The 26416-nt window shown below is 37.4% G+C and overlaps 1 protein-coding gene across 1 annotated transcript; it reads right to left on the bottom strand.

Annotated features, from left to right (window-relative positions):
* TAP2 (transporter 2, ATP binding cassette subfamily B member) lies at positions 1 to 26416 on the bottom strand. The gene is made up of 11 exons (XM_053721933.1): positions 25891 to 26416; positions 25612 to 25726; positions 16340 to 16470; positions 15042 to 15247; positions 11570 to 11767; positions 10636 to 10764; positions 10086 to 10274; positions 8578 to 8751; positions 7292 to 7451; positions 2121 to 2257; positions 1 to 1982 (listed from the first exon to the last, which is right to left on the bottom strand). Exons 1-11 carry the CDS (start codon positions 26384 to 26386, stop codon positions 1782 to 1784), a joined length of 2136 nt encoding a protein of 711 aa, XP_053577908.1. The 5' UTR covers positions 26387 to 26416; the 3' UTR covers positions 1 to 1781.

The following is a 26416-nucleotide window of genomic DNA, read 5'->3' as shown; positions in this document are numbered from 1 at the left end:
TGAATCACAAAAGAAAAAAATTGGGTTCAGTGTCCCTTTAAACTAGAACATCTGTTTAATATTGCTAGACAGGAATACATTAAGAAGAGAAACAGTTAAAGGGACATACAACAAGTTGGGAGAGAGACAAAATATAATAATATGTACTTTAATTACTTTAGCTGCAAATTTATACTGCAGTGTCTCGCCATTAACCCTTTCTTTTAAGTTTCTAAATTGTAAAGCTCTAACTCCCCACACACATTTTGTTCTATGGGGCCGATTTAACAAGCCCCGAATGTATCTGTTTCCGCGCGATCCCTCTACTCCTTAACTCGTCCGCCACCTCTGAGGCGGCAGACAGTTGAAATACAATGCCTGTGTTTCTGAAGCTAAACACAGATAATCGGGTGGATCAGACTACTCCAGACAGCATGGCTTTGTAAGTAATTTTGCGTATTTTTGAAAATTATTTTAAAATACTTGCCAACAATTTTTAAAACTTTTTTTTATGCTAACTATTTTTACTTAATTAGCTTTTTTTTAGGATATACACAGATCTTAACATGTTTTATGGCACTTTCACAATTATATGCTTTATGTAGTTCTTATGACACAAAAAGATTTATGTTGTTTATTAAAAGAACCAATGTTCAACATTTACATATCTTATGATGTAACATAAATTAATCTACTATAATATAGAAGATAATTCCAATTTGTATATGTTTGAGTATTAGTGGATTATTTTTATTTATTATATTTTTGCAGCCTCTTACTCTATATTTCAAAATTAAAATAAGATGATTAAGGGACATTTGAAATCTTGGCAAATAAACCTTTATCTTAAAACAAAAAAATATATGCTGTGTTAAATTTTACTATGTTAAACAACTAATAAAAAAATGTAAATTGTAAATATTGAAACATACTAAAACTGAGGTGTCATAAATTATAAAAAAAAATATAAAATTTATTATGCAAATCTAATCTATTATGCATTCAACAAAATTAATTAATTTTGTTTAAAGAAGCAGGGCTCAAATATGTTGAAAGTATAGTTATTGTTGATTTTATACATCCATAGGGCTCAATTTTTGCTTGTGCAATACCGCCCCCTGCATTGCTGGTGGCCAATCGGATCAGGATGATTTCACTCCGCCACATTTTAGTTGGCAGACAAGTTAAGGAGCAGTGGTCTGGAGAACAGACCTCAAACAGTGTGTCACACTGTCTTATAGTGTGACTTTACAACTTTTCAATTAGCAATAACAGGAAGTACCTATTGGCCAATCAGATCTTATCATCCAAGATTTAATTGGAAGTTGCACAAGTCATATGTATATTGTTGTTGATTACTAATTCATATTTGTATTAATTTAAATTTGAAAAAAAAATAATTTTCATTTTTCTCATGTTAAAAAAATAATTAAAATATATGTACAGTATCCTTTTTTGGACACAACACAAAAGACCAGTAAACAGTACTCTAGTGGAGTTAGAGAAACTAAATCCCAGGACTGTTCTTGATTTGAAAAACACTTCAAAGTGTGTTTACAAAACACAATTGATATACATAACTTTATTGACCTTTTAATAATTGGACAGGCATTTAAGAATGGAAAATTAATAAATGATAAAAAATATATTTAATAAGACCAAACTATAGTGCAAAATTATTAAGTGTGCTGCCATTTTCTCTCTTATATTTCCTTTTGTCATCTAATATTTCTCACTTTGTCTATACTGATAATTCCCTTGCCTCTATCATGCAACTTCTAAGCTGGCCAAAAGCTCAAAACTCAGGCCCCATTCTGAAAGACATGTCCATTTAACAGCCTGTTATAGACACCTTGCTTCTGTATGAGCTCCTCATGGGTTCCTCGCTCCACTAGATCTCCGCCCTCTAGGACTAGAATCTGGTCAGCCTTCTGTATAGTGCGGAGCCGATGAGCGACAACCAACAGAGAAAGACCCTGAATGTTCTGAAGTGATTGCTGAATCTGAGATATGAATAAAAATGAAGAGAACAAATATAACTCTGAGACTGAAGGGACTGAGATACATAACTGGATGTAATAGGCAAAGATTATGTTAAGAGTGAAATGAGACAGCTTGTCAACTGATGGGTGAAGAATTACCTGATGTTCAGTTTCCGCATCCAGACAGCTAGAGGCCTCATCCAAAATAAGTAGTTTTGGTTTACGGGCGAGAGCCCGAGCCAGGGCTATTCGCTGCTTTTGTCCTGCACCAAGCTGAGATCCACTCTCCCCCACATCTGAAATAAATATAGATCAGCCAGTAACATGTTGCATATTTCCTGGTACTTAAACCTACATGCATTCTTATGGGCACTCACAGCTATTTTTCCCAAAACTCAGGGCTCAAGTCCCTGATTTTCCTAACAATGACACTGGTGATTGACAGTGCAATTTCATTACTAGATAAAAGACAGCTTAATTTTTAACAGGCAATCAAACATGTTTTTATGAGTGTCTTTTTTGTTTTTGTAATACATTATTTAATGTATATATATATATATATATTTTTTTTTAATAATCTTTTATTGAGTTTTTTAGCAATAACAGTGAGTATAATGTGGCATTCCACATAAATAACAGGCATACAGAGTGAAATCAAAACCAAGTAGTAAGGTACATAGCAGATAATACAGAAGTACAGGACATTGCAAAAACTAACGTTAGATGTTACTAGTCAGTGATTCATTTCCTGGGTGACTATGTATAGCTAGAAGACTATGGGGCGCACTGTCGGATCAGGTCCGCAAGACCTTTGATAAATAGGCCCCAATATTTCAGCTAAACACAGGGACATAGACATGAACAAGATAAAGGGATGCTTATAATCAAATCATAATGTAATGATCTAGTTATATATAAGTCTAGTGAAGATTAGGACAATATAACTGAAACCTTTATAATTATAGAGATCTACTGAGATAATAATAGGCCACTCTTGGGCCCTTGTATAGTAGCATAGTTTTATATAGAGCAGAGATAGTATAGCTGAAGTTCCCATATACAGAGATTATGGCACTACCAAAATGATTTTGGGGAAGGTGAACTGTAAACAGCATGTGATCCTACTCAGGATAGATTAGAGTTTTATCTCAAACTAGTTGAAACTCCCTTATATATAAACTTTGATACTACTAGTAGCAGACTGTTACCGGATGGCAGGAGATGTAATAAACATTTAAACTAACTTAACATTGGTTAGAACCTTTTTCACAAACATAGTAGCGACAAGTGTCTATGTGTAAATACGGTAGGACTGATCTTTGGTGTATCTATATAGATCTGGTAAGAGAATAGCTTAATAGGTAGAAGTTGAGTGTCCAACATAATGATTTAATACTTAGGGGGATATATTGTTACTCTTCTAGGTATATAGGTGTAGGTTAGTAAAACAGTGTCAACAATTGGCATCCTCATTTGTGAGAGGATAAAGTAGTCAAGAGAGAACACTAGGGGCCGACTTTTCACGGCCTGAATGGCCGCGGGACCCTTCAGGCGGAAACAGGTGTATACGGCCCCATTCAGGCCGTGATAAATCGGCCCCTAGTGTTAAGAAGCAGCGGTCTACGTATACGATCGGGTTGATTGACACCCCCTGCTAAGGCCAATTGGCAGCGAATCTGCAGGGGGCCGCATTGCACAAGCAGTTCACCAGAAATGCTTGTGCAATGATAAATGCAGACAGGGTATGCTGTCAGAATTTATCGATGTGCGGCGGATATGATCCGCTACAGTGGATCATGTCCGCTCGCACATTGATAAATCTACCCCTAGGAGTAGGTGTTAGTGCTAGAACAGAATAAAATACCGACAGGGCCAAGTAAATGGGGGGAGTGTTAGCTACTCACTGCGTGGGTGCTAACTAATGAGGAGAATAAAGTGAAAATGATATGGTAGTGGGTATTAGGATATATGGTATAAAAGTGCGTGAGTGGTTAGCGCCTGTGTAAAAGGGCAGGTTGTAAGGATTCTATGGAATAAATTGTGAGATATAATATCATGCAAGGCATCTTTAGTAAATAGGCAAGAGATATAAATTAAGAACCCTTAAGGCTGCGCTAACAAACGTATAACCATTTTTTGCAATGGGAGAGACTAGGATTGCTTTAAGGGAGAACGCTATCTGCAAACTTAGGGGCCTATTTATCAAAGGTCTTGCGGACCTGATCCGACAACGCCCCCTGCAGACTCGCGGCCAATCGGCCGCCAGCAGACAGGTGTCAATCAACCCGATCGTACTCGATCGGGTTGAATTCCGGCGATTCCTGTCCGCCTCATCAGAGCAGGCGGACAGGGTTATGGAGCAGCGGTCTTTAGACCGCTGCTTCATAACTGCTGTTTCTGGCGAGTCTGAAGACTCGCCAGAAACACGGGCCCTCAAGCTCCATACGGAGCTTGATAAATGGGCCCCTTAGTGTACTATCTTAATGTCAGGGTACACAGAAATATAAAAGTATTATGAATCTCCAAAAAATATATATAATTAATGTAAATATGTTTAACAACTATAATTTTAAACAATCAAACCCAAACCAAATTTATTTTGGGAGTCAAATAGAGCTATTATTATATTTTCTTTGTTCTCTTGGTATCTTTTGTTAAAAAGCAGGGGCATAAGCTTAGGAGCTTAGGAGTTACACCTTTCCGGAGCACTATATGGCAGCAGTTTTGCAATCCATCTGCAAGAGTACTAGATGGCAGCACTAGTTACTGCAATGTAGTGCTACAGATGCCTATCTAGGTATCTCTTCAACAAAAAATATCATGGGAATGAAGCTAATTTGATCATATAAATAAATTGGAAAGTTTTCTCTGTCTAAATCACAGAAAAACATTTTGGGTTTCATATCCGTTAGAAAGATTTGAGCATCAGAAAATGTAATTATTAAAAAGGCCACAAATCTTTTTATTTCTGAAACATATTACACCCTACATCACATTTCTATGGTAACTAAAAACACGTAGTCAGTTAGAATATTGAGGTGCCAGATAATTAGAGATTATATTTTATCTATCTATCGATCTATCTCTGTATATCTATCTCTCTATCTATCTATATAGCTAGATATCTCTCTCTTTCTATCTCTCTTTATCTATCTCTCTATATCTATCTATCTATCTATCTATCTATCTATCTAATATCTATCAGTTTCTCTTGATCTATCTCTATCTCTTTTATCTATTTATCTATCTATATCTATCTAGTATATCTCTCTATATATATCATCTATCTCTCTCTCTATCTATCTCTCTATCTATCTATCTATCATCTATCTATCTATCATCTATCTATCTATCATCTATCAAGCATTTATCTATCTATCTATCATCATCTATCTATCATCTATCTATCTATCTATCTATCTGTCATTCTGTCTTGCAACAAGTAAACCCTATCCCCTTTTATATTCATAATCTCCATCTAGAATGCCATACTACACTCTGACGAGGCCTACAATAGGCTGAAACGTACGTCTGGGGTTTTGCTGTTTCTATCGTTCAGAGAGGGATTGCCTGGTATTTCGGGGCTGGACTGTATCTATCTATCTATCTATCTATCTAATATCTATCAAATTCTCTTGATCTATCTCTATCTTTTTTATCTATTTATCTATCTATATCTATCTAGTATATAGCTCGATATATATATCATCTATCTCTCTATTTATCTATCATCTATCTATCGATTTATCATCTATCTATCTATCTATCATCTATCAAGCATTTATCTATCTATCTATCTGTCATTCTGTCTTGCAACAAGTAAACCCTATCCCCTTTTATATTCATAATCTCCATCTAGAATGCCATACTACACTCTGACAAGGCCCACAATAGGCCGAAACGTACGTCTGGGGTTTTGCTGTTTCTCTCGTTCAGAGAGGGATTGCCTGGTATTTCGGGGCTGGACTGTACTGTGAAGTCAGGATCATACTGATATGCTTCAGGAAAGTTCTTCTCTGTGAAAGGCACATATTGAGCAAAAAGAGGCTGCTTCTAGGGTGGTAACTAGCCATAGAACAAGCTATTATGCTATTGTTCGTTCTCTTTTTATTTATACTACACTCTGAGCCAGCACCCTCTTAGCTGATCACAGCCTGCCAGCACATTGTTTATGTTCCAGAGATCTAAGCCACCTCTCTCTTTACCCAGTAACCATGTCTAAATTTTAGGCTAGAACTGTTCACACTTATTATTTGCTACTGTATAAGTTGTCTGCTTTTTATTTTTAATATTCTACAATCACCATTTTTACAGTGTATACAATATATTCACATATGTTTGATAGTGTATTTATTTCGTGTATGCATATTTCTTCATTTGTCAGAAAGGAAGCTAAACTGTAGGTACGTATTTAGATATGTTAAAGGATAGTTGGTCTCACAGTTCTGTGAGAATTTAAATCTAAAGGTATATGGTCAGCTGTGAGACAGCAAGGTGCCATAAACTATCTCCCTACCCACAAAGAGACATTCTGGGTTGGCCGGAGGAGGGACTGGCTGAATCAGTTATATTTCTATAGATCTATACCAAAGGTTTTGAAGCCTGTCCTTAGTGCTCCCTAACAGGCCAGATTTTGAGGATAGCTGCACTGTAGCACAGGTGAAATAATCAGCTGATTAGTAAACCTATTTATTTTACCTGCTCTCATCCAAGGTACTCCTGAAAATCTGGCTTGTTGGGGAGGCCTGAGGACCTGATTGAAAACCAGTGATCTATACAGTTAGAACTACTTTATAGGCTGCTGAGAGTGGAAGCGGTAGTTCTGGGAGCTGCTGAGACAGGCATTGGAGAGGAGGCAGGAGTCCTGGAGGTTGCTGAGAGTGGAAGTAAGGAGGGTCAGCAGTTCTAGACAGTGCAGAGTGGACCTTTAAGAGCCCAGCAGTCTTTGAAGGTCACAAGAGAACCTAGGACCAGAAACCAGTCTTGGAGCAGTCCCTAAAGATCAGAGACCCACAACCAGGAAGTCTGAGAGCACTGGTCCATCAGAGTGAAAACCCAATAGATACTGGTTTAATATTTGTACTTATAGAGAACTCTTTTAGAAGGTTGTATTTTGTTTTTCTTCTACACAACTCATGTAACAGTGTTTTAATTTCTGTACCCAATATAACATCTTTTTATTGACCACTTGTGTGTAAGTCTTGATTTTGTCACCTTCTAACTAAAAGAACGGTCATTTCTTACTATGTTCTTAGTCTTTTCATTGTATCTATAGCACAACTCTACCAACCTAAAATAGCTTTTTACGCTTTCTTCCTTCAATCTCTCACCTGTGTTATATCCGCTCTCCAATCCCTGTATGAAGACATCTGCCTGTGCCTGTCTTGCTGCTACTTTCAGATGGCTCTCTGATAGGTTCTGAAGTCCGTAACGGATGTTGTCTCTCACTGACCCAGTAAAAAGGACAGGTTCTTGTGCCACCAGCGCCACCTATTGGACAAGTATGGGTGTAAGTGACGGAAAAACCACTCAATTCTCTAGATTGTTATATTTGTAATTTATAACATTTTCATTCCTTAAAGGTACATACCATTCATGATTCAGCTAGAGCATAACATTTTAAACAACTTTTCAATTTACTTCTTTAATAAAATGTTCTTTGTTTTGTTTATATCCTTTGTTGAAAATCAGGGAGGAAAGCTTGCACGTGTCTGTAGCATTATATGGTAGCAGTTTTGTAAGAATGTTCTACATTAGCAAGAGCACTATATGGCAGCACTTGTTCGTGTCACGCATTGATTCAGAAATGTGCACGCTACCTATCTAAGTATCTCTTCAAAAAAAGAATAACAAACCATTGAAGCAAATTTGATAAAAGAAGTAAATTGGAAACTTTTTTATTGTGTGCTTTGTCTGAATCAGGAAAGAAAATTTTTAAATTTCATGTCCCTTTGAGTACCATTAAAGTAATGGTAAACAATGTATTTCTCAAAGGTGCCATCATAAAGATTATTATAAATAAAGTTACAGTATAATTTATTTTTTTCTATTACTAACTCCAAACACTTTATATTTCACATTGTTTTTCAGATGTCATCTGCGCTCCAAAACCGGCCGCGCTCTGCAATACTTTTTTATCACAATCCACAAATCCTAAGTCAGCTGCCTCGCTGTTTTCAATGAGTAACCGCATCCGAAAAACATGCATGCGTACTACCGCTCTAGTCCTGTAACATTGAGTTATGTTTGTAACTTTGCTGTCAGTCACTCAGCTTACCACAACCTAAATATGTGACGTTTAAATAGATCAATAGATCAACCCACCATGAACAGAATAGAATGATGGAGGTTCTAAGTGGGAGGAGAGAAAGCTGTTGATGGACAGGTAATAAAATTCATTATATTGAATAAAATAAAAAATAAATTATGCATTTAACATCTACAAATTGAATGCATGCATATAATATAGATTAGTGATTGTTTATTATCACTTTAGCATACCAGATTTAAATAATTTTCCTCTATAAAAGCAAATTAGTCAATTATCCATTAATTTTGACAAGTATTGAATACTTAAAATATATCTTGCTATAGGTACATGTACATGGTAGAATACCTTTTGGTGCAAGTAATGGTGTTCATACTCTCTCAGGGGTCTTCCATCTAGCAAAATGTCGCCAAACTGTGGTTCATAGAATCTTTCAAGCAGAGACACACAGGTGGTCTTACCTCCACCAGAGGGACCCACAACAGCAGTGACAGTGCCAGGGGTAAGTGTGAAGGAAACATCCTAAAGGAGAGAGAACAAGCAAAGAAAATATGAAATACAAGCAAGAAATTTAAATTCCTAACATTTAGAACGCTATTCTGTTGCTCACAGAGTTTTGTTTTCAGAGTTTGCTTTATGAAATGTGGTCTCATTTTGGCATATAGTCAGGATAAAGTAAGCTTCATGCTTTATGCATCTGCCCCAAACTATTACCAAGAAGTTGTCAGAAAGGGGGTTTCAGGGGTCATTTATCTAATCTGGGGTCCCACTTGGACCTTCTGCTTTCATGAAAGAGGTTTCAGGAGTCAGGATTCTAATCCAAGAACCTACATAAGATTTTAAGTAGCATAATGTGAGCCTATAGTTTTCTAGCTGGCATAATGTGTGTTTCAGGGTTATACACCCGATTTGAGGTTTAACATAGGCTTTGAGCTGGCCTAATGTGAGCTTTAGGGACATCTTTTTTTATCTGAGGTTTCACACAGGTTTCAAGCTGGCATAATATGTGCTTCAGGGATATGTATCTGATCTGAAGATTTGATCTGAAGTATCATTTGGACACGTAGCTGACATTAAAGGGCAGCAGGGGAAGGTATCTGATCTGAGTTTTAACTTATGCCATGTAAGTTGATATAGGTTTTTAGTTGAAGAAAAAGCTTTGATAAAGGGTGCAGCATGGACCAAATATCTGATATGAGGCTTCACATAGGCTCATGGGAATACTGGGAACTACAGGAGCATATATCTGATCTGAGGTCTCATTTAGGTATAGAACTGTCATAATGATCATGCTTAGACATACGGCTTGGGCCTTATATCTGATGTGATACATTATAAAGGATTTTATCTGGCATTATAAAAGCTTCTGGAACATCAATTGGAACTAAAGTCTATAGAGATAGCATAACGAGGCTGCAGGGGTCACATAATTGATCTGAGTTCCCTCATAGACCATGGAGGTTCATCTATGTTCAGGAGCAGGGACTTCTAGCTGATATGATGGGAATTACTGAAATATATATCTTATCTGAAATTTACAACTGAAAAAATGGGACCGTGAGGACCATGTATCTGATCTGAGTTCTCAATTAGCCATATAGTTGGCAAACAAAATGGCTGCATGGACCATGTAAGGTCTCACTTACAACTGGTAAATTTGTGCCTCTGTATTTGGTGGATCAATAAATATTCTTCCTCTATAAAGTTTTATTTTTATTATTTACTGATTAATATTAGGTATGGGTTTCCAAAAATGTTTTTTTGCACCTTGGCCCTATATCTACTTGCTGCACTACTGTACAGAATCAATGACTGTGCAATATATGAGAACAGCATGTGACATTGAGGAGAGTCACCTGAAGAGCAGGGGTGTCCGGGCGAGAGGGGTATGAGAAGGTGACGTTCCTAAACTCAAAGTGACCATGTAAGCCTTCTGGACACAAGGACCCAGAGGTGGAGACTTCTGGCACACGATCCAGATACTGGAAAACTTTCTTTGCAACACTTGCTGAGTGGGTGATCTGGCTGATCATATGAACCAGGGTCTGGAGGGGAGAGATATAGGTGAGCGAGTTGATTGAAAGAGATAGACAAGTCTGAGCTACGTTATTTACAAATGGCTACACCATAATACCTCACTTGTATACTTGTCCTCACCTATTTAAACACAGGGTAATCCAACTAAATACCTGGTGCTAAAATACATCCCTCTATTGACTCTTTTCCACTCAACCATTATTAATCTACATCTCCCTATTTGCAACACACAACTAGCTCATTCATGTTCTCTCTATGTAAATCCAATGCATCTTTGTGACAATTATTGTTCTACAAGTGATAAAAAGAAATTCCCATCTAGTCCCTCATTTGCAAAGTTTGGACACCTTGGTAAAAATGATCACTCACCCGTACATGGTCTCCAGACTCCATTTGATACATAATGAAGGCCACCATCTTCCCGCTGCTGATATACCCACTTTGTATTAAGTGTTGTCCGTAAAATAACATAGAAACTTGAGAGCCGAGATTAATAAGCTGAGAAAGAAACAGATATATCTTAATAAACCCGATACGGTAAAGCTTGACCAATTCCAGGAGTCCGCTTCTAGAATTTCCCCCTCACCGTTATTTTATAGTTGATTATATCTGGCTCCTAAAAAATTGTAGCTGGCTTTATGACTTTCTGGCTCCTGTCATAATAAATTATACCCAGTTATAATTCTCAAATTTAAAGGCATATGAAACCCAAAAAAAAATATTTTGTGATTCAGACAGAATATACAATTTAAAAAAAAAAAAATCCATTTTACTTCTATTAACAAATTTACTTTGTTCCCATGGTATTCTTTGTGAAAGAGATATTTTCTAGGTAGGTGCCTAGAGCACTACATGGCAGGAAATAGTGCTGTTAGTGTTCTTGCAAATGGATAACATTCCTGTAAACCTGCTGCCATATAGTGTTCTAGACACGTGCACGCTCCTGAGCTTATCTCCTGCTTTTCAAAAAATGAAACTAAGAGAATGAAGACCATTTAATAATAGAAGTAAATTAGAAAGACTCTATTAAAGGATATAAATGCTGCTGGAATTATCAGTAGTGAAGGGGTTAAAAGAACTTTCTAGTTGAAAAAAAAAAAGAACTTGAAAATGAAACATCAGCAGTTTTTTATGGGCTTTTTTTTTAAACCAGATTTTTCTATATATATTTTACTAATTCAATGGTTCTACCAAATAAAACTGACTAATTTATTGGATTACAATGGCTAAAAAAAGCAAAAAAACTAATCAAAACAAGCACAGAATCGGGCCCCCTGTGTCCAACAAAATGTATATACATTACCCTGATCAATAGTCCATAAACAATCCTGATAAGGTCTCTAATTGTCTCCAACTTGTGTGTTTTCTGCAAGGCATCTTCATATCTCTTTGCCTCCTCCTCCTCGGTGGCAAAACTGCGCACGGTTTTTACAGACTCGATAATCTCTTTGGCGAGATCACTGGATTTTGCAATGGAATCCTGAACCTTTTGCACCAGATCCTGAAAATCAATAGACAGCTCAAAAAGTTAGAATAAAGTAGATTACAGAAGTATATAAAAATCTTTTTAAGATTGCAAGCCCAAAATTTAGGAGCCGGCCCATTTTAGGTTCAGCACCTGGGTAGTGCTTGATGATTGGTGGCTAAATGTAGCCAACAATCATAAAGCCCTATCCAGGGTGCTGAATCGAAAATGGGCCTGCTCCTAAGCTTTCATTCCTGCTTTTTCAAATAAAGATACCAAGAGAACAAAGAAAAATTGATAATAGGAGTAAATTAGAAAGTTGCTTAAAATTGCTGCTCTATCTGAATCATGAAAGAAAAAAAATTGGGTTTAGTATCCCTTTAATTATAAATAGAAAAACTTTGAAATATAGTTGCATTGTTTACTTTTCCTATTTTCTTATATTGTGAGTTTTCCTATTGTGAGAATTGGAAGTGCACACTGCAGACTTACCCTGCTATATGTAGCTAAAAAAACAAAAAACGAAGGGCTCCACCTAGTGTATCACACCTCATACATATAGGAAATGGATGTAGTGATCCAAATGTACTCACAAAGGTGCAACACCAAACAAGTATTGTCTATACGTTCACTGGCGTCTCAGAGTCCCCCAGTTATTTCAATTCCCAGTGACAAGTGAGCCAATGATAAGAGGCATATGTGCATAGCCAACAATCACCATTTAGTGCTTAGTAGTGCTGCTTCTGAAACTACCTATTGTTTGCATAAGAGTCTCCAGTACAGTCTGATAGCTTTAGTGGAAGTAGGGACACTGCAGTCACATAAATGAATATCTGAGGTATGTCCTGCTCACACTAACAGTGTTATAAGCCGATGACCAAAGAGAGGCAGGACAAACCAGTAGCCAGCCAATAGAAAGCACACAAATGGGAGGTCAATACAGGAACTAGATGACGCTCGTGTAGACATCTGCATGCCGTAGGTTTGCCAACACTATGCTAACTCTTCATATACATTAGCTTTGTCAACTTTAGTAAGCTCCTGCAAATTAAGCAAGGTATGGGGGAGTTAGGTAATTTAAAAACAATAGCAGCAAACAAGGTGTTAATGTGCAGTATTTGGAAAGTTTTAATACTCAGCTTGTGTTTATTGCAACACTAAACAGTAACTAGAAAGTGTTTCAGGCAATTTTAATTTTAGGAAACGTCACCATAAGGACATATTTGCTGATACTATTTTTTATGGATTTGTGTGCATGGAGGCGTGTATAAATCTATGTGTGTGCACCTATGTGCAAGTATACGTGTAATTTGGACATCTAAGTGTACAGTATATGATTCTATAGGCAAACCTAAATAGGTTCTTTGCCTAGGGGGCCGATTTATCATGCCCGTATGCATCTTAATTAATTTGTTTTCGTGCGAGTCTTCAGGCTCCCCGGAAACAGGAGTTAAGAAGCAGCGGTCTTAAGACTGCTGCTCCTAACTCGTCTTCCACCTCTGAGGCGGCAGACAGCAATCAGCCTGATTGAATACAATTGAGTTGATTGACACCCTCTGCTAGTGGCCGATTGGCTGTGAATGTGCAGGGGGCGGCATTGCACAAGGATTTCTAGTGAATGCTGTCGGCATTTATCGATGTCCGTCCACACATTGTTAAATCTGCCCCTAGATCTCTTGTGAAAAACTAATATGACACTTTTAAGACATAAACAATATACAAAACCATATAAATATATATTAATATAACTAAACACACCCACACAGTGCACCCCCTCTGCAAGATCACTCAATCTAAAATGACCCCTTAACTAAGAACGTTACTGCAGAACCCCCCAGCGCAAACCCCCATCTAAACTAAGCCCTAACCTATGAAACTCCCAAAAACCCAATTCTAGCTTAAGGCCCCATATGTTATAATATATAAAAAACAAGCTTTACAGGGGAAAAATAAATGAATGAAAAAAGATACTATTACAAAAAAAAAAAAAAACAACACAAAACCCTACACTAGAAAACAAATCTAATTGATAGCATCCAAAACCATTTGTATTGATTAATCTTTAGAAATCTATGTGATAAATCTTGGACTACAGTGGTTCAAAATACCGAACACCAGACAAAAGACTGCGGTAAGTAGATTTTTTTTACAGGGGGACTTTTTCTAGTGGTTTTTTTTTTTTTTTTAACAATAACTTTTTTTGAATAATAAATTAGAGGGATTTGTGTGGTCTTAGTTTAGGTGAGTTTACAAAAGGTTTGTGCTAGGGGGCTCCATAGTGGGGAAGGCTTAGGTTGGGAGCCAATTTAGTTTTTGGGTCTTGGGGTGGGTGGTGTGGTCCAATGAGTGAGGGTTTGTTTTAGGGTTTTTTAGGTTTGCAGGGTCTTGCAGTGGGGGAGTCATGGTGGGGTATAATTAGCAGATAGGGTATTAAAAGAGGAATTTAGTTTTTACTGCTGAGTGTAGTAATGGTTTAGTGGTTAATATCATTGTTCCCCCTAAGATATGCACGCATGTGCACACAACCTGATTTTTTTTTTTTTTTTTGTGCACAATTCCTCCCACCTCCATTTTACTTGAGCAGCAAAATATCTGTCTGCCAGTAAAAATCAAATGGACGGTATGTTGTTAGCATTTGATTGTGACAAAACTGAGTGCATTGTACACCTGTGAAATCCCTACATATCCCCTCCCAGTACACAGTCCCCTACTGCTTCTAGAGGGGACCATCTGTGTACCAATGTGCAGAGCTCAAAGTGAGACAGAGTTGGATCCACATGGAATGGACTTTACTTTAGAGCCACTGTGTGGTGTGTAGCCAAAGACTGTAGCATTGTCTGACACTGTGTGCCAAATATTGTCCTCTGACACAATCATGTACTACATGAGCTATATATTATATATATATATATTATTATTATACATATACATACTATTACATATGTTGTATTTATGTGAGAACGATACATTCACACTTTATTTTATAAATAATCTAATATAAAGTATTTTATAAATGAATAAAAACAAGGGTCTGGTCTCTGGTGTTTTGTTTCCTGTATTATATAGTACAGAGAAATACAATTCATAAATGTTTATACTTAAATAACAACATTATAGAGAACATAGTAGCCCTTCCATGAATTTGTTCATCACAGACACATTTTATTGTTTGTCTACTCTCAGGATTAAAGTGCCCACACATTTTAGTCACTCAGCAAAACGCATCACTGCTCAAGGAAATTAGATTAATGGTCCATCAAACTATTATTAATCCATGATGGACAAATGAAAATGACACTGAAGACGTTACCTGATGATATTTATTGTAGTATTTCTGTACAATCCCTGTCAACGGAGTGCTGACAAACGTAAGAATCGTGAGCTTCCATGATATTGAGAACATGAAGGAATAAACCCCTACGCATTTCACCAGCGTACGCAGTAAAACGTTGACGTTTAGTGCAATAGAGCGGCTCACCAATGCTGCGTCGTTATTGATGCGAGAAGTGATTTCACCTGTTGTGGACAATATCCATTATCACACACAAAATCATAAAAGATCACACACAAAGAAACATATATATATTTATTTTTATATACAGATATATATATATGTATATATATATATATATATATATATATATATACTCCAGTACTTATTGGCCTTATATAAAAAAGGAATAGTTATTACTAAATTACATACATATAAGGCCAGATTACGAGTGTAGTGCAAACGTTTGCACACAAGCAATATATATATATATATATATTTATATGTGTATTTACGGACATATATATATGTACACATATGTAGACATACATATAAGTGCATTGGAGCCCTTTGCAGTTAAGTAGATGAAAACATGAAAAAACATGTATGCAATATTCATTTTTTATAACGGTTTTAACTATGTATTTACTGTAAATATTTGTCATTCCAATGTTCTACACATAGCAGAATATGTAATATGTATTCATACATAAATATATATATATATATATACCTATATATAATCATATATTTATATATCATCATCATATATATATATATATATATATCATCGTGTATGTATATATAAATATATATATATATATATATATATATATATAAATAAAGATATAGATATCAAAATAACAAGAGTATTGCATTGAGCAATGATAATTTTTTTATAGGACTAACTATAAATGTATAAGTTGACAATTAAAAAGTATCATTGCTCAATGCAATACTCTTGTTATTTTGATATCTAAATCTCTGGACTAACACGGCTACTCCAATCAACGTATAAAGATATATATATATATATATATATATATATATATATATATATATATTGTACATAAATACCATTAGATATATGTAGAAATATGTATTTATGAATAAATAGAACATATTCTGTTATTTGAAGAACATTGGAATGTGAAATATTAATATTTTTATTTCGGGTTAGAGCACCTGAGAATATGCGATCGGATTTGCGCAAGAGTGGGGTGTTAGTTCCCCCCCACACTTTTTACAACATTTATAATATAAATTATTTGTCATTCTGAGTTCATGTGGAAGGTAATGCAGGAGGAAGAATGAGGTTCTACCTCTTTCCATCTCACCTGTCTTAGTGATGTCAAAGAAGTTAATGTCCTGGCGCATGAGGGCTCTGTACAGCAGTTCCCGAATACGCTGCGTCAGGCTACTCATACAGTACATGAAGAAGCCTCCTCGACCTCCTGTAAATACAGAACTTCAAGAGAAGCAGAGAGGGAAAATATTTACTAATTCATAAACGTGCAGAAACACTCTTGCTAAAATATTCCATTAGCTTAATGTATAAAGATGATATTATTTTATTCTATAACAGGAATGTGCAGCCATTTTTGTCGGACACATTATTATTTAACTATAAGAAGGGACATGAAACCCAAAATTTCCTGTATGATTCAGGTAGAACATGTGTTTTTAAACAATTTTCCAATTTACTTTTATTATCTAATTTTCTTTATTCTTGTGGTATTCTTAGTTTTAATGCATATCTAGACAGTAACAACAATATATGATTGGGAGCCAGCTGCTGATTGGTTTCTGCATATAAATGTCTTGTCATTGGTTCACGAGATGTGTTCATCTAGCTCCCAGTAGTGCATAGCTGCTGCTTCAAAAAAGGATACAGGGGCGGAACTACCGGCAGATGCAGAGGTCGCAACTGCGACTGGGCCCCGGAGGTCCCTCTCTCTCAGGGGGGACCCAGCTTCAGCACAAACTTTTTTTGTTTCTGTCTGCTACCCATTGGCTCCTGACTTGACTGCACGTGTAGTCAGTGAGACTGTGAGTCTGCAGCGCGGCAGTCGCAGAGTTGAGTGAGGGCGCTAGTGGCAGCTGAACTGAAGAGGCAAGTCAGCTCAATGGGGAGCTGAATCGTTAATGTATTTCTGGTAGATCTAGCACTCGTTGAATCAGCAATGCCCCATCTTCATCAGCATCTCGAAATGTCTTTAATAGAAAAGCCACCAAGAAGTATATTTTCACCTAATTGAACCCTGCCTTGCCTAGATGCGCTGCTCTATTATAGGAGTAGGTATTTACCACTCTGCTCAGCTACCTGTGCATAATGTCAGACCGGGCTCTCTGTATGTCTTTACTCACACTCCCTGGCAAACTGTGCCTGTGGTATCTGCCCCAGCACATTATCCGCCCCTCCGGCCGTATCACTCTCCAGCTTCTCCCTGCATATCTGTGACTTTCCCAAACACTTTCTAGTACTGCTGGTCTCAGCGTTCTTCCCTTATAAGTTACTGTATCTCCAGCTCTTGTCTTTCACTCCCGATCCACCTGTATCTGATGCTCACCGCTCTGCTCAATGCTAAAAGTATTTTTACACTGTGTCCATCTAAGATCACTGGAACAGTAAATCATCACATTGTGTACTGTGTCAGTGGTAGAACACTACTGTGCAGCCTATAATCCCTATATATATATATTAGCTGTGGTTCTCCATTCTCACCTATAATTATTAACCACCTGTTACTGGTAACAGCAATGCATAGTAGTAAAGAAGACTGCATATAATTATAAGAGAGAATGGAGAACCACAGTGCTCAAAATTTCAAGCCCTAAGCTACTAGCCAGCCCAAAATGTTACTCGCCACTTTTGATCCCACCCACTACCTTGCCCACACCACACCCACTAAACCCCCCATTTGCATATGTTTAGCCAATGTGAAACACCTTATTGTGCAATAGTTTTTTATATTGTTTTTGCTTTATACCATAAATTAAATAATGCTACAAACAGTAATAAATTAACAAAAATAAGTGCATAGCAAAAAGAAACATCAACTAGGGCTCTGGGGAAGACAACAGCTGGACAGAAAAAGGAAGTTGGTGAACTGAGAGAAAGCAGAGAGTTTTGACATTAAAGGGACAGTCTAGTCCAAAATAAACTTTCATGATTCAGATAGAGAATGTAATTTTAAACAATTTTCCCATTTACTTTTATCACCAATTTTGCTTTGTTCTCTTGGTATTCTTAGTTGAAAGCTAAACATATGAGGTTCATATGCTAATTTCTAAGCCCTTGAAAGCCGCCTCTTCTCTCAGGGCCACTAGAGGGTGTTAGTTCATGTGTGTCATATACATAACACTGTGCTCACGCACGTGGAGTTCAGGTGAGCCAGCTCTGATTGGCTAAAATGGATGTCTGTTAAAAGAACTGAAATAAGGGGGCAGTTTGCAGAGGCTTAGATACAAGGTAATCACAGAGGTAAAAAGTTTATTTATATAACTTTGTTGGTTATGCAAAACTAGGGAATGGGTAATAAAGGGATTATCTATCTTTTTAAACAATAAACATTCTTATGTAGACTGTCCCTTTAATGTGAGGTCATAGCAGACCTGGAAAAAATGTTTTATATTTATCTTTCATCTATCTTTAACTGCTCCCCCCTCTCTTCAGTCTATCTTTTTTCCCCCTCCCTTCTCTCTCAGGCCATGGCCTCTATTTATCAAGCTGTCAACCGCAAATACGCTGGAATTACGCAGCGTATTTGTGGCGAGCCTGATTCGCCTTAGTTATGAAACCCTACAGACCGGCAAAAGTAGAATTCAGTGACGTAACATACGATCCGCCGGACTCAGTCGGACACACATCGATGCTTACGTCACTCCAGATGTTCCGAATGCAAGCTCGGCACAATCTGACTACTTTTGCTAGTTATCAAATAACTAGCAGGTACGCTCGGCACTTTTCCGGCCCAGCGTACCTGGTTTTCAATCCGCCGCCCTGGAGGCGGCGGATGTCATAGGAATCAATGGGAGTCTGAAAGCAGTGAAAGCTCATGTTCGCTGCTGCCCGATATCCCATTGATTCCTATGGTAATGTCTTCACCTAACACCCTAACATGTACCCCGAGTCTAAACACCCCTAATCTGCCCCCCCTACACCGCCACCACCTACATTATACTTATTAACCCCTAAACCGCCGCTCCCGGAGCCCACCGCAACTAAATAAATTGTTTAACCCCTAAATCCCGCTCCCGGAGCCCACCGCCACCTACATTATATTTATTAACCCCTAATCTCCCCTCCCTACAGCGCGGCCACTATATTAAATTTATTGACCCCTAAACCTAAGTCTAACCCTAACCCTAACATTCCCTAACTTAAATATAATTTAAATAAATCTAAATAAATATTCCTATAATTAACTAAATTATTCCTATTTAAAACTAAATACTTACCTATAAAATAAACCCTAAGCTAGCTACAATATAACTAATAGTTACATTGTAGCTAGCTTAGGATTTATTTTTATTTTACAAGTTTGTATTTATTTTAACTAGGTACAATAGTTATTAAATAGTTATTAACTATTTAATAACTACCTAGTTAAAATAAATACAAAAGTACCTGTAAAATAAAACCTAACCTAAGTTACAATTACACCTAACACTACACTATAATTAAATTAATTCCCTAAATTAACTACAATTAAATAAATTAAATTAAATTGAAGTTCAATCATATTGGCTGTTCCAATCAGCCAATAGAATGCAAGCTCAATCCTATTGGCTGATTGCATCAACCAATAGGATTTTTCCTACCTTAATTCCGATTGGCTGATAGAATTCTATCAGCTAATCGGAATTCAAGGGACGACATCTTGGATGATGTCATTTAAAGGAACATTCATTCTGGAAGAAGACATCGATGGAAGAGGATGTTCCGCGTCAGATGTCTTGAAGATGGAGCCGCTCCGCACCGGATGGATGAAGATAGAAGATGCCGTCTGGATGAAGACTTCTGCCTGTCTGGAGGACCTTTTCTGCTCGGCTTTGATGAAGACTTCTGCCCGCCTGGAGGACCACTTCGCACGGCTTCGTTGAGGAATTCGGCCCGGTTGGGTGAAGACTTCTCAAGGTAGGGTGATCTTCAGGGGGTTAGTGTTAGGTTTTTTAAGGGAGGATTGGGTGGGTTTTAGAGTAGGGTTGGGTGTGTGGGTGGTGGGTTTTAATGTTGGGGGGGTATTCTACATTTTTTTACAGGTAAAAGAGCTGATTATTTTGGGGCAATGCCCCGCAAAAAGCCCTTTTAAGGGCTATTTGTAATTTAGTATAGGGTAGGGCTTTTTTATTTTGGGGGGCTTTTTTATTTTGTTAGGGGGATTAGATTGGGTGTAATTAGTTTAAAAAACTTGTAAATATGTTATTATTTTCTGTAATAAAGTGTTTGTTTTTTTGTACTTTAGATAATTTAATTTACTTGTATTAAATTGTAGTTAATTGTAGTTAATGTAGGTAATTAATTTAATTATAGTGTAGTGTTAGGTGTAATTGTAACTTAGGTTAGGTTTTATTTTACAGGTATATTTGTATTTAATTTAGCTAGGTAGCTATTAAATAGTTAATAACTATTTAATAACTATTCTACCTAGTTAAAATAAATACAAATTTACCTGTAAAATAAAAATAAACCCTAAGATAGATACAATGTAACTATTAGTTATATTGTAGCTATCTTAGGGTTTATTTTATAGGTAAGTATTTAGTTTTAAATAGGAATAATTTAGATAATTATAGGAATATTTATTTAGATTTATTTAAATTATATTTACGTTAGGGGGTGTTAGGGTTAGGGTTAGACTTAGATTTAGGGGTTAATAAATATAATATAGTGGCGGCGGTGTAGGGGGGCAGATTAGGGGTTAATAAATATAATGTAGGTGGCGGCGGTGTAGGGGGGGCAGATTAGGGGTTAATAAATATAATGTAGGTGGCGGCGGTGTAGGCGGGGCAGATTAGGGGTTAATAAATATAATGTAGGTGACGGTGGGCTCCGGGAGCGGCAGTTTAGGGACTAAACACTTTATTTAGTTGTGGCGGGGTCCGGGAGCGGCAGGATAGGGGTTAATAACTTTATGTAGGTTTGCGGCGGTAAAGGGGGCAGCAGATCAAGGGTTAATATGTATAATGTAGGTGACAGTGGGCTCCGGGAGCGGCGGTTTAGGGGTTAATACATTTATTAGAGTTGCGGTGGGCTCCGGGAGCAGCGGTTTATGGGTTAATAACTTTATTTAGTTGCGGTGGGCTCCAGGAGCGGCGGTATAGGGGGTAAAACAGTATAGTATAGTGTGGGTGCTTAGTGACAGGGTACCAATAAAGCTGTGAAAAAGCCGAAGAGCAGCGAGATCGATGACTGTTAGTTAACAACAGTCCGCTGCTCATCGCCCCGTACTTGGTGCGCGGCTTTTTGGTAATTTTGGAGAACGTATTCAGGTCCGCGGCAGCGATGTTAGGCGATCTTAGGCAAGCGTATTGGTGCCGGCGAATGCAGGTAAGTTGACAGGTTGATAAACAGAGGCCCATCTCTTTAAACTCTTTCTCTCCTCTTTTTTTTTTCTACACTATTTCTTAACGTTATCTTTTTCTCCACTTTCACTTTTCCTCTTTAATCTCTCTCTGCCCCGTTTACCCTCTCAGAAGTAACAGTCTAAGCACTAATGGGGTCCTTATACCCCTAGATGAAAAACATATCCTTGCCCTTTCATGGATATATAATATCCCTTTAGATAATATTTGTAGACATTTACTCACTAACTTTTACTCGCCACTGTTTCCACTCGCCAATAGCTAGTGGGCTAGTAAAAATTTTGAGCCCTATATACAGAATATATATATATATATATATATACAGTGAATATAAAAAGTCTACACACCCTGTCAAGTTTTTGTGATGTAAAATACGGAGACAAAGATAAATCATTTCAGAACTTTTTCCACCTTTAATGTGACCTATAAACTGTACAACTCAATTGAAAAACAAATTGAAATCTTTTAGGTGGAGGGAAATAAACCAAAAAACTAAAATAATGTGGTTGCATAATTGTGCACACCCTCTTATGACTGGGGAAGTAGCTTTGTTCAGAATTAAGCGATCACATTCAAAATCATGTTAAATAGGAGTCAGTACACACCTGCCATCATTTAAAGTGCCTCTGATTAACCCCAAATAAAGTTCAGCTGTTGGTCTTTCTTGACATTCTCTTAGTTGCATCCTACATAAAAAGCCATGGTCCGCAGAGAGCTTCCAAAACATCACAGGGATCTCATTGTTAAAAGGTATCAGTCAGGAGAAGGGTACAAAAGAATTTCAAAGGCATTAGATATACCATTGAACAAAGTGAAGACAGTCATCATCAAGTGGAGAAAATATGGCGCAACAGTGACATTACCAAGAACTGGACATCCCTCCAAAATTCATGAAAAGACAAGAAGAAAAATGTTCTGGGAGGCTGCCAAGAGGCCTACAGCAACATTAAAGGAGCTGCAGGAATATCTGGCAAGTACTGGCTGTGTGGTACATAAGACAACAATCTCCCATAGTATTCATATGTCTGGGCTATGGGGTAGAGTGTCAAGACGGAAGCCTTTTCTTACTAAGAAAAACATCTAAGCCCGGCTAAATTTTGCAAAAACACATCTGGAGTCTCCCAAAAGCATGTAGGAAAAGGTGTTATGGTCTGATGAAACCAAGGTTAAACTTTTTAGCCATAATTCCAAAAGATATGTTTGGCGCAAAAACAACACTGCACATCACCAAAAGAACACCATACCCACAGTGAAGCATGGTGGTGGCAGCATCATGCTTTGGGGCTGTTTTTCTTCAGCTGGAACTGGGACCTTAGTCTAGGTAGAGGGAAGTATGAACGGTTCAAAATAGCAGTCAATGTTGGCACAAAACCTTCAGGCTTCTGCAAGAAAGCTGAACATGCAGAGGAACTTCATCTTTCAGCATGACAACGCCCCAAAGCATGCATCCAAATCAACAAAGGAATGGCTTCACCAGAAGAAGATTAAAGTTTTGGAATGGCCCAGCCAGAGCCCAGACCTGAATCCGATCAAAAATCTGTGGGGTGATCTGAAGAGGACTGTGCACAGGAGATGCCCTCGGAATCCGGCAGATTTGGAGTGTTTTTGCAAAGAAGAGTGAGCAAATCTTGGCAAGTCAAGATGTGCCATGCAAAAAAAACTCATACCCAAAAAAGACTGAGTGCTGTGTAATCAAATTAAAAGGTGCTTTAAAAAAGTATTAGTTTTTTAAGGGTGTGCACACTTATGCAACCATATTATTTTATTTTTTTATTTTTACTTACCTCCACCTAAAAGATTTCAGTTTGTTTTTCAATTGAGTTGTACAGTGTATAGGTCACATTAAAGGTGGAAAAAGTTCTGAAATGATTTACCTTTGTCTCATTTTTTTACATCACAGAAACCTGACATTTTAAAATAAATAGCCGGTAGCCCAGCACTCCTTCCACACAGGTGTAATCACTGCCCGGGTGCTATCCTCTTATTAATATGTAGAACTGTATTGGTGTTGGAAGGCACTCACAGGACTTGTTTTGAAGTGAAGAACAGTGCAATTTTATTTCCAAAATTGTTTCACATTAATAAAATAAAATTTAAGAGCCAATTAAGAGCCAATCTTAATTTTTAACCTTGGAGGAGTAGATAACTAGGCATGTTTAGATCATAATTGTCTTGAAGAAGGCCCATAAATGGGTCGAAAAGTCGACATTTGAATTAATGTGAAACAATTTTGGAAATAAAATTGCACTGTTCTTTACTTCAAACCAAGTCCTGTGAGTGCCCTCCAACACCAATACAGATATATATATATATATATATACGGTATATATATATATATATATATATACACACACACACATGGTAATTAAGGCCAGCCTCACACCGTACCAGTGAGGGGGCCCTTCATGGATTCTTGCACCGGGCCCCTGGGGTCTCTAGCTACGCCTCTGAAAGGATACCAAGAGAATGAAGCAAATTTGATAACAAAAGTACATTAGAAAGTTGTTTAAATCAAATGCTCTATCTGGATCATGAAATAAAAATTATGGATTTCATATCCCTTTAACAGAAGCCGCACTTCAAAAAAACACTATAATGCATATGAAAGCACACTATTTAACCATCTATTTTGCATGATAATGGTTGTTAAATCAGCTGTTTAGTTTGAAACTAACAGAGTGTATGTTTGTGCACATTCCATCACTGTGAAGGGCAACTCCTGCCACTTTATTGGTAGACAGAGACAACCCCCATAATACTCATGTTAAATTGTTCTAGTCCACTGGTTTTCAAACCTGTACTCAGGACTCCCTAACAGGCCACATTTTAAGGATATCTGAACTGGAGCACAGGTGAAATAATCAGCTGATTAGTAAACATAGTTATTTTACCTGCTCTCACCCAAGGTAATCCTGAAAACCTGGCCCGTTGGGGAGGGCTGAGGACAGGTTTAAAACCATAGAGCTGTTTTTGTGGTACAAATGCATTGGAATAGCGTATGATGAACGGGTTTTCATATGATTTAGGAAAGGGTCAGAAAACCCAACAAAAACCCAAGCAATGCTCTGCACATGGTAGTTCTCAGTATTCTATCCACGGTTTTATGAATGGGTGCACCCCGTTTTACTGACCACCTGGCCAGAATTTAAGCCAATATTAAGCTAAAATTAGCTGGTATTTACATTTCCAATGTTTCTAGCACAAATTATCATTTAATGCATTTATGTTAAATTATGCAATTAATTTGTGTTTTGGATATATAATAAGTCATTACACTGTCCCACTCGGCTACTTAATAATGCCATCTGGCCGGCTCCATTTTGTTTAGAGAACACTGGTTCTTATTGTTCAAAATGGCTTCCTCTGTTTTAAGATGGTGGGTTCCTTATCAAACACAGGTGCTGGTTATTTTTATTTTTTTCTACTGGAAATAAAATAACAAGGTACAAGATATCCCTGCTACACAATCATACAGTTTAGGTGTTTATTACGTGGTCGATTACAAACCTTCATAGAAAATCACCATTAAAGGGATAAGAAACCCACACATTTGGTATTCTTTTTGAAGAGAAAATAGGTAGACATCTAGAGCACTACATGGCAGGAAATAGCACTCTTGCAAATAGATAGCAATCTTGCAAAACTGCTGACATATAGTGCTCCAGGCACGTGAACAATCCTGAGTTTACATCCCGGGATTTCAACAAAAGATACCAAGAGAAACAAGAACATTTGATAATTAAATTAGAAAATTGTTTAAAATTGCATCCTCTATCTCAGACATCCTCAAACTTGGCCCTCCAGAGGTTTTGGAACTACATTTCCCATGATGCTCAGCCAGCATCATGGGACATGTAGTTCCAAAACCTCTGGAGGGCCAATTTTGAGTATGTCTGCTCTATCTGAATCATGAGAGAAAAATGTTGGATTTCTTGTCCCTTTAAGGTCTTTGGAGATTTTTGTAGGTAAATCTTTAGATACAGTTTTCTAAAGGACCCTTAAGTTTGTTTTAAGTTCTCACCTTGCCAATGAGAAAAGCGCCACATAGAATATGGCATCCAGAAATTCAGACGCTTTGTAATGAGTGTTTAAAATATCAATAATACGCCCCGTGTAATAGGGAATAAACATTTCACCTGCAATGGGAAAAAGAAAAAGGTTTCATACATCCTGAACAAAACTAGAGTCAAATTTTACATTTATACAGTGACTGGAAAAAACAATGTTTTAACATATAATTCTGCTGTAGCTCAGCTATATAAATATGTTAAAAAAATAAATTCTTAATGCAGTTACTCACCGATCAATGCTAAAGTGAGGCACACAAATGCACCGAGCATATAGAGTGCATCTGGTTTGGAATATCTTAGTATCCTCTTGAAATATTCCTGGTCATTTCTCCCATTCTCATCCTCTCCGGGTGTCTGTTTTGGAAGGATGAGGGGCAATGCAAGATCCCAGAGCAGACATGCCAGGAGCAGGGGCAGGTGAAAGAACAGGGAGTTGCTGAGCCCTGAGGGTAACTCTGGGGGTTGGGATTCGAGGAGGAATCGGAGAGTCTGATACAGGGGTGGAGCCAGGGAGAGCGTTAGGACATAGAGGATGGGAGAAGGTATCCAGGATGGACATGGAAGTCTGAGAACCACTGAGGCAAGCACAGGGACTTTAATGAGTGATAGTAGCCATATTGCACTCAGTAGCTCAAACAGGGGATATTTATATACAAGGTGACCATATATGTAGGTGATGGAGGTGTCCAGTAAAAGCAGGCTGAGAGGTAAACACAAAGATGCCATTTTGTATAGAGAACTAGACAATGGTCTGAG

This window comes from Bombina bombina, chromosome 7, assembly GCF_027579735.1.
Source record: "Bombina bombina isolate aBomBom1 chromosome 7, aBomBom1.pri, whole genome shotgun sequence".
Taxonomy (NCBI): Eukaryota; Metazoa; Chordata; class Amphibia; order Anura; family Bombinatoridae; genus Bombina; species Bombina bombina.
The sequence above is the reverse complement of the archived record's forward strand: the minus strand, read 5'-3'. Positions and strand labels throughout refer to the sequence as shown.

Excerpts from the sequence above, each read along its gene's own strand:
- TAP2 (XM_053721933.1), bottom strand. The coding sequence starts at position 26,386 with ATGGCATCTTTGTGTTTACCTCTCAGCCTGCTTTTACTGGACACCTCC. Across the intron at positions 11,768-15,041 it reads ACTACAATAAATATCATCAG|GATCTGGTGCAAAAGGTTCA; the intron begins GTAACGTCTTCA and ends ATTGATTTTCAG. Across the intron at positions 10,765-11,569 it reads TTTATGGACTATTGATCAGG|CTTATTAATCTCGGCTCTCA; the intron begins GTAATGTATATA and ends TTTCTTTCTCAG.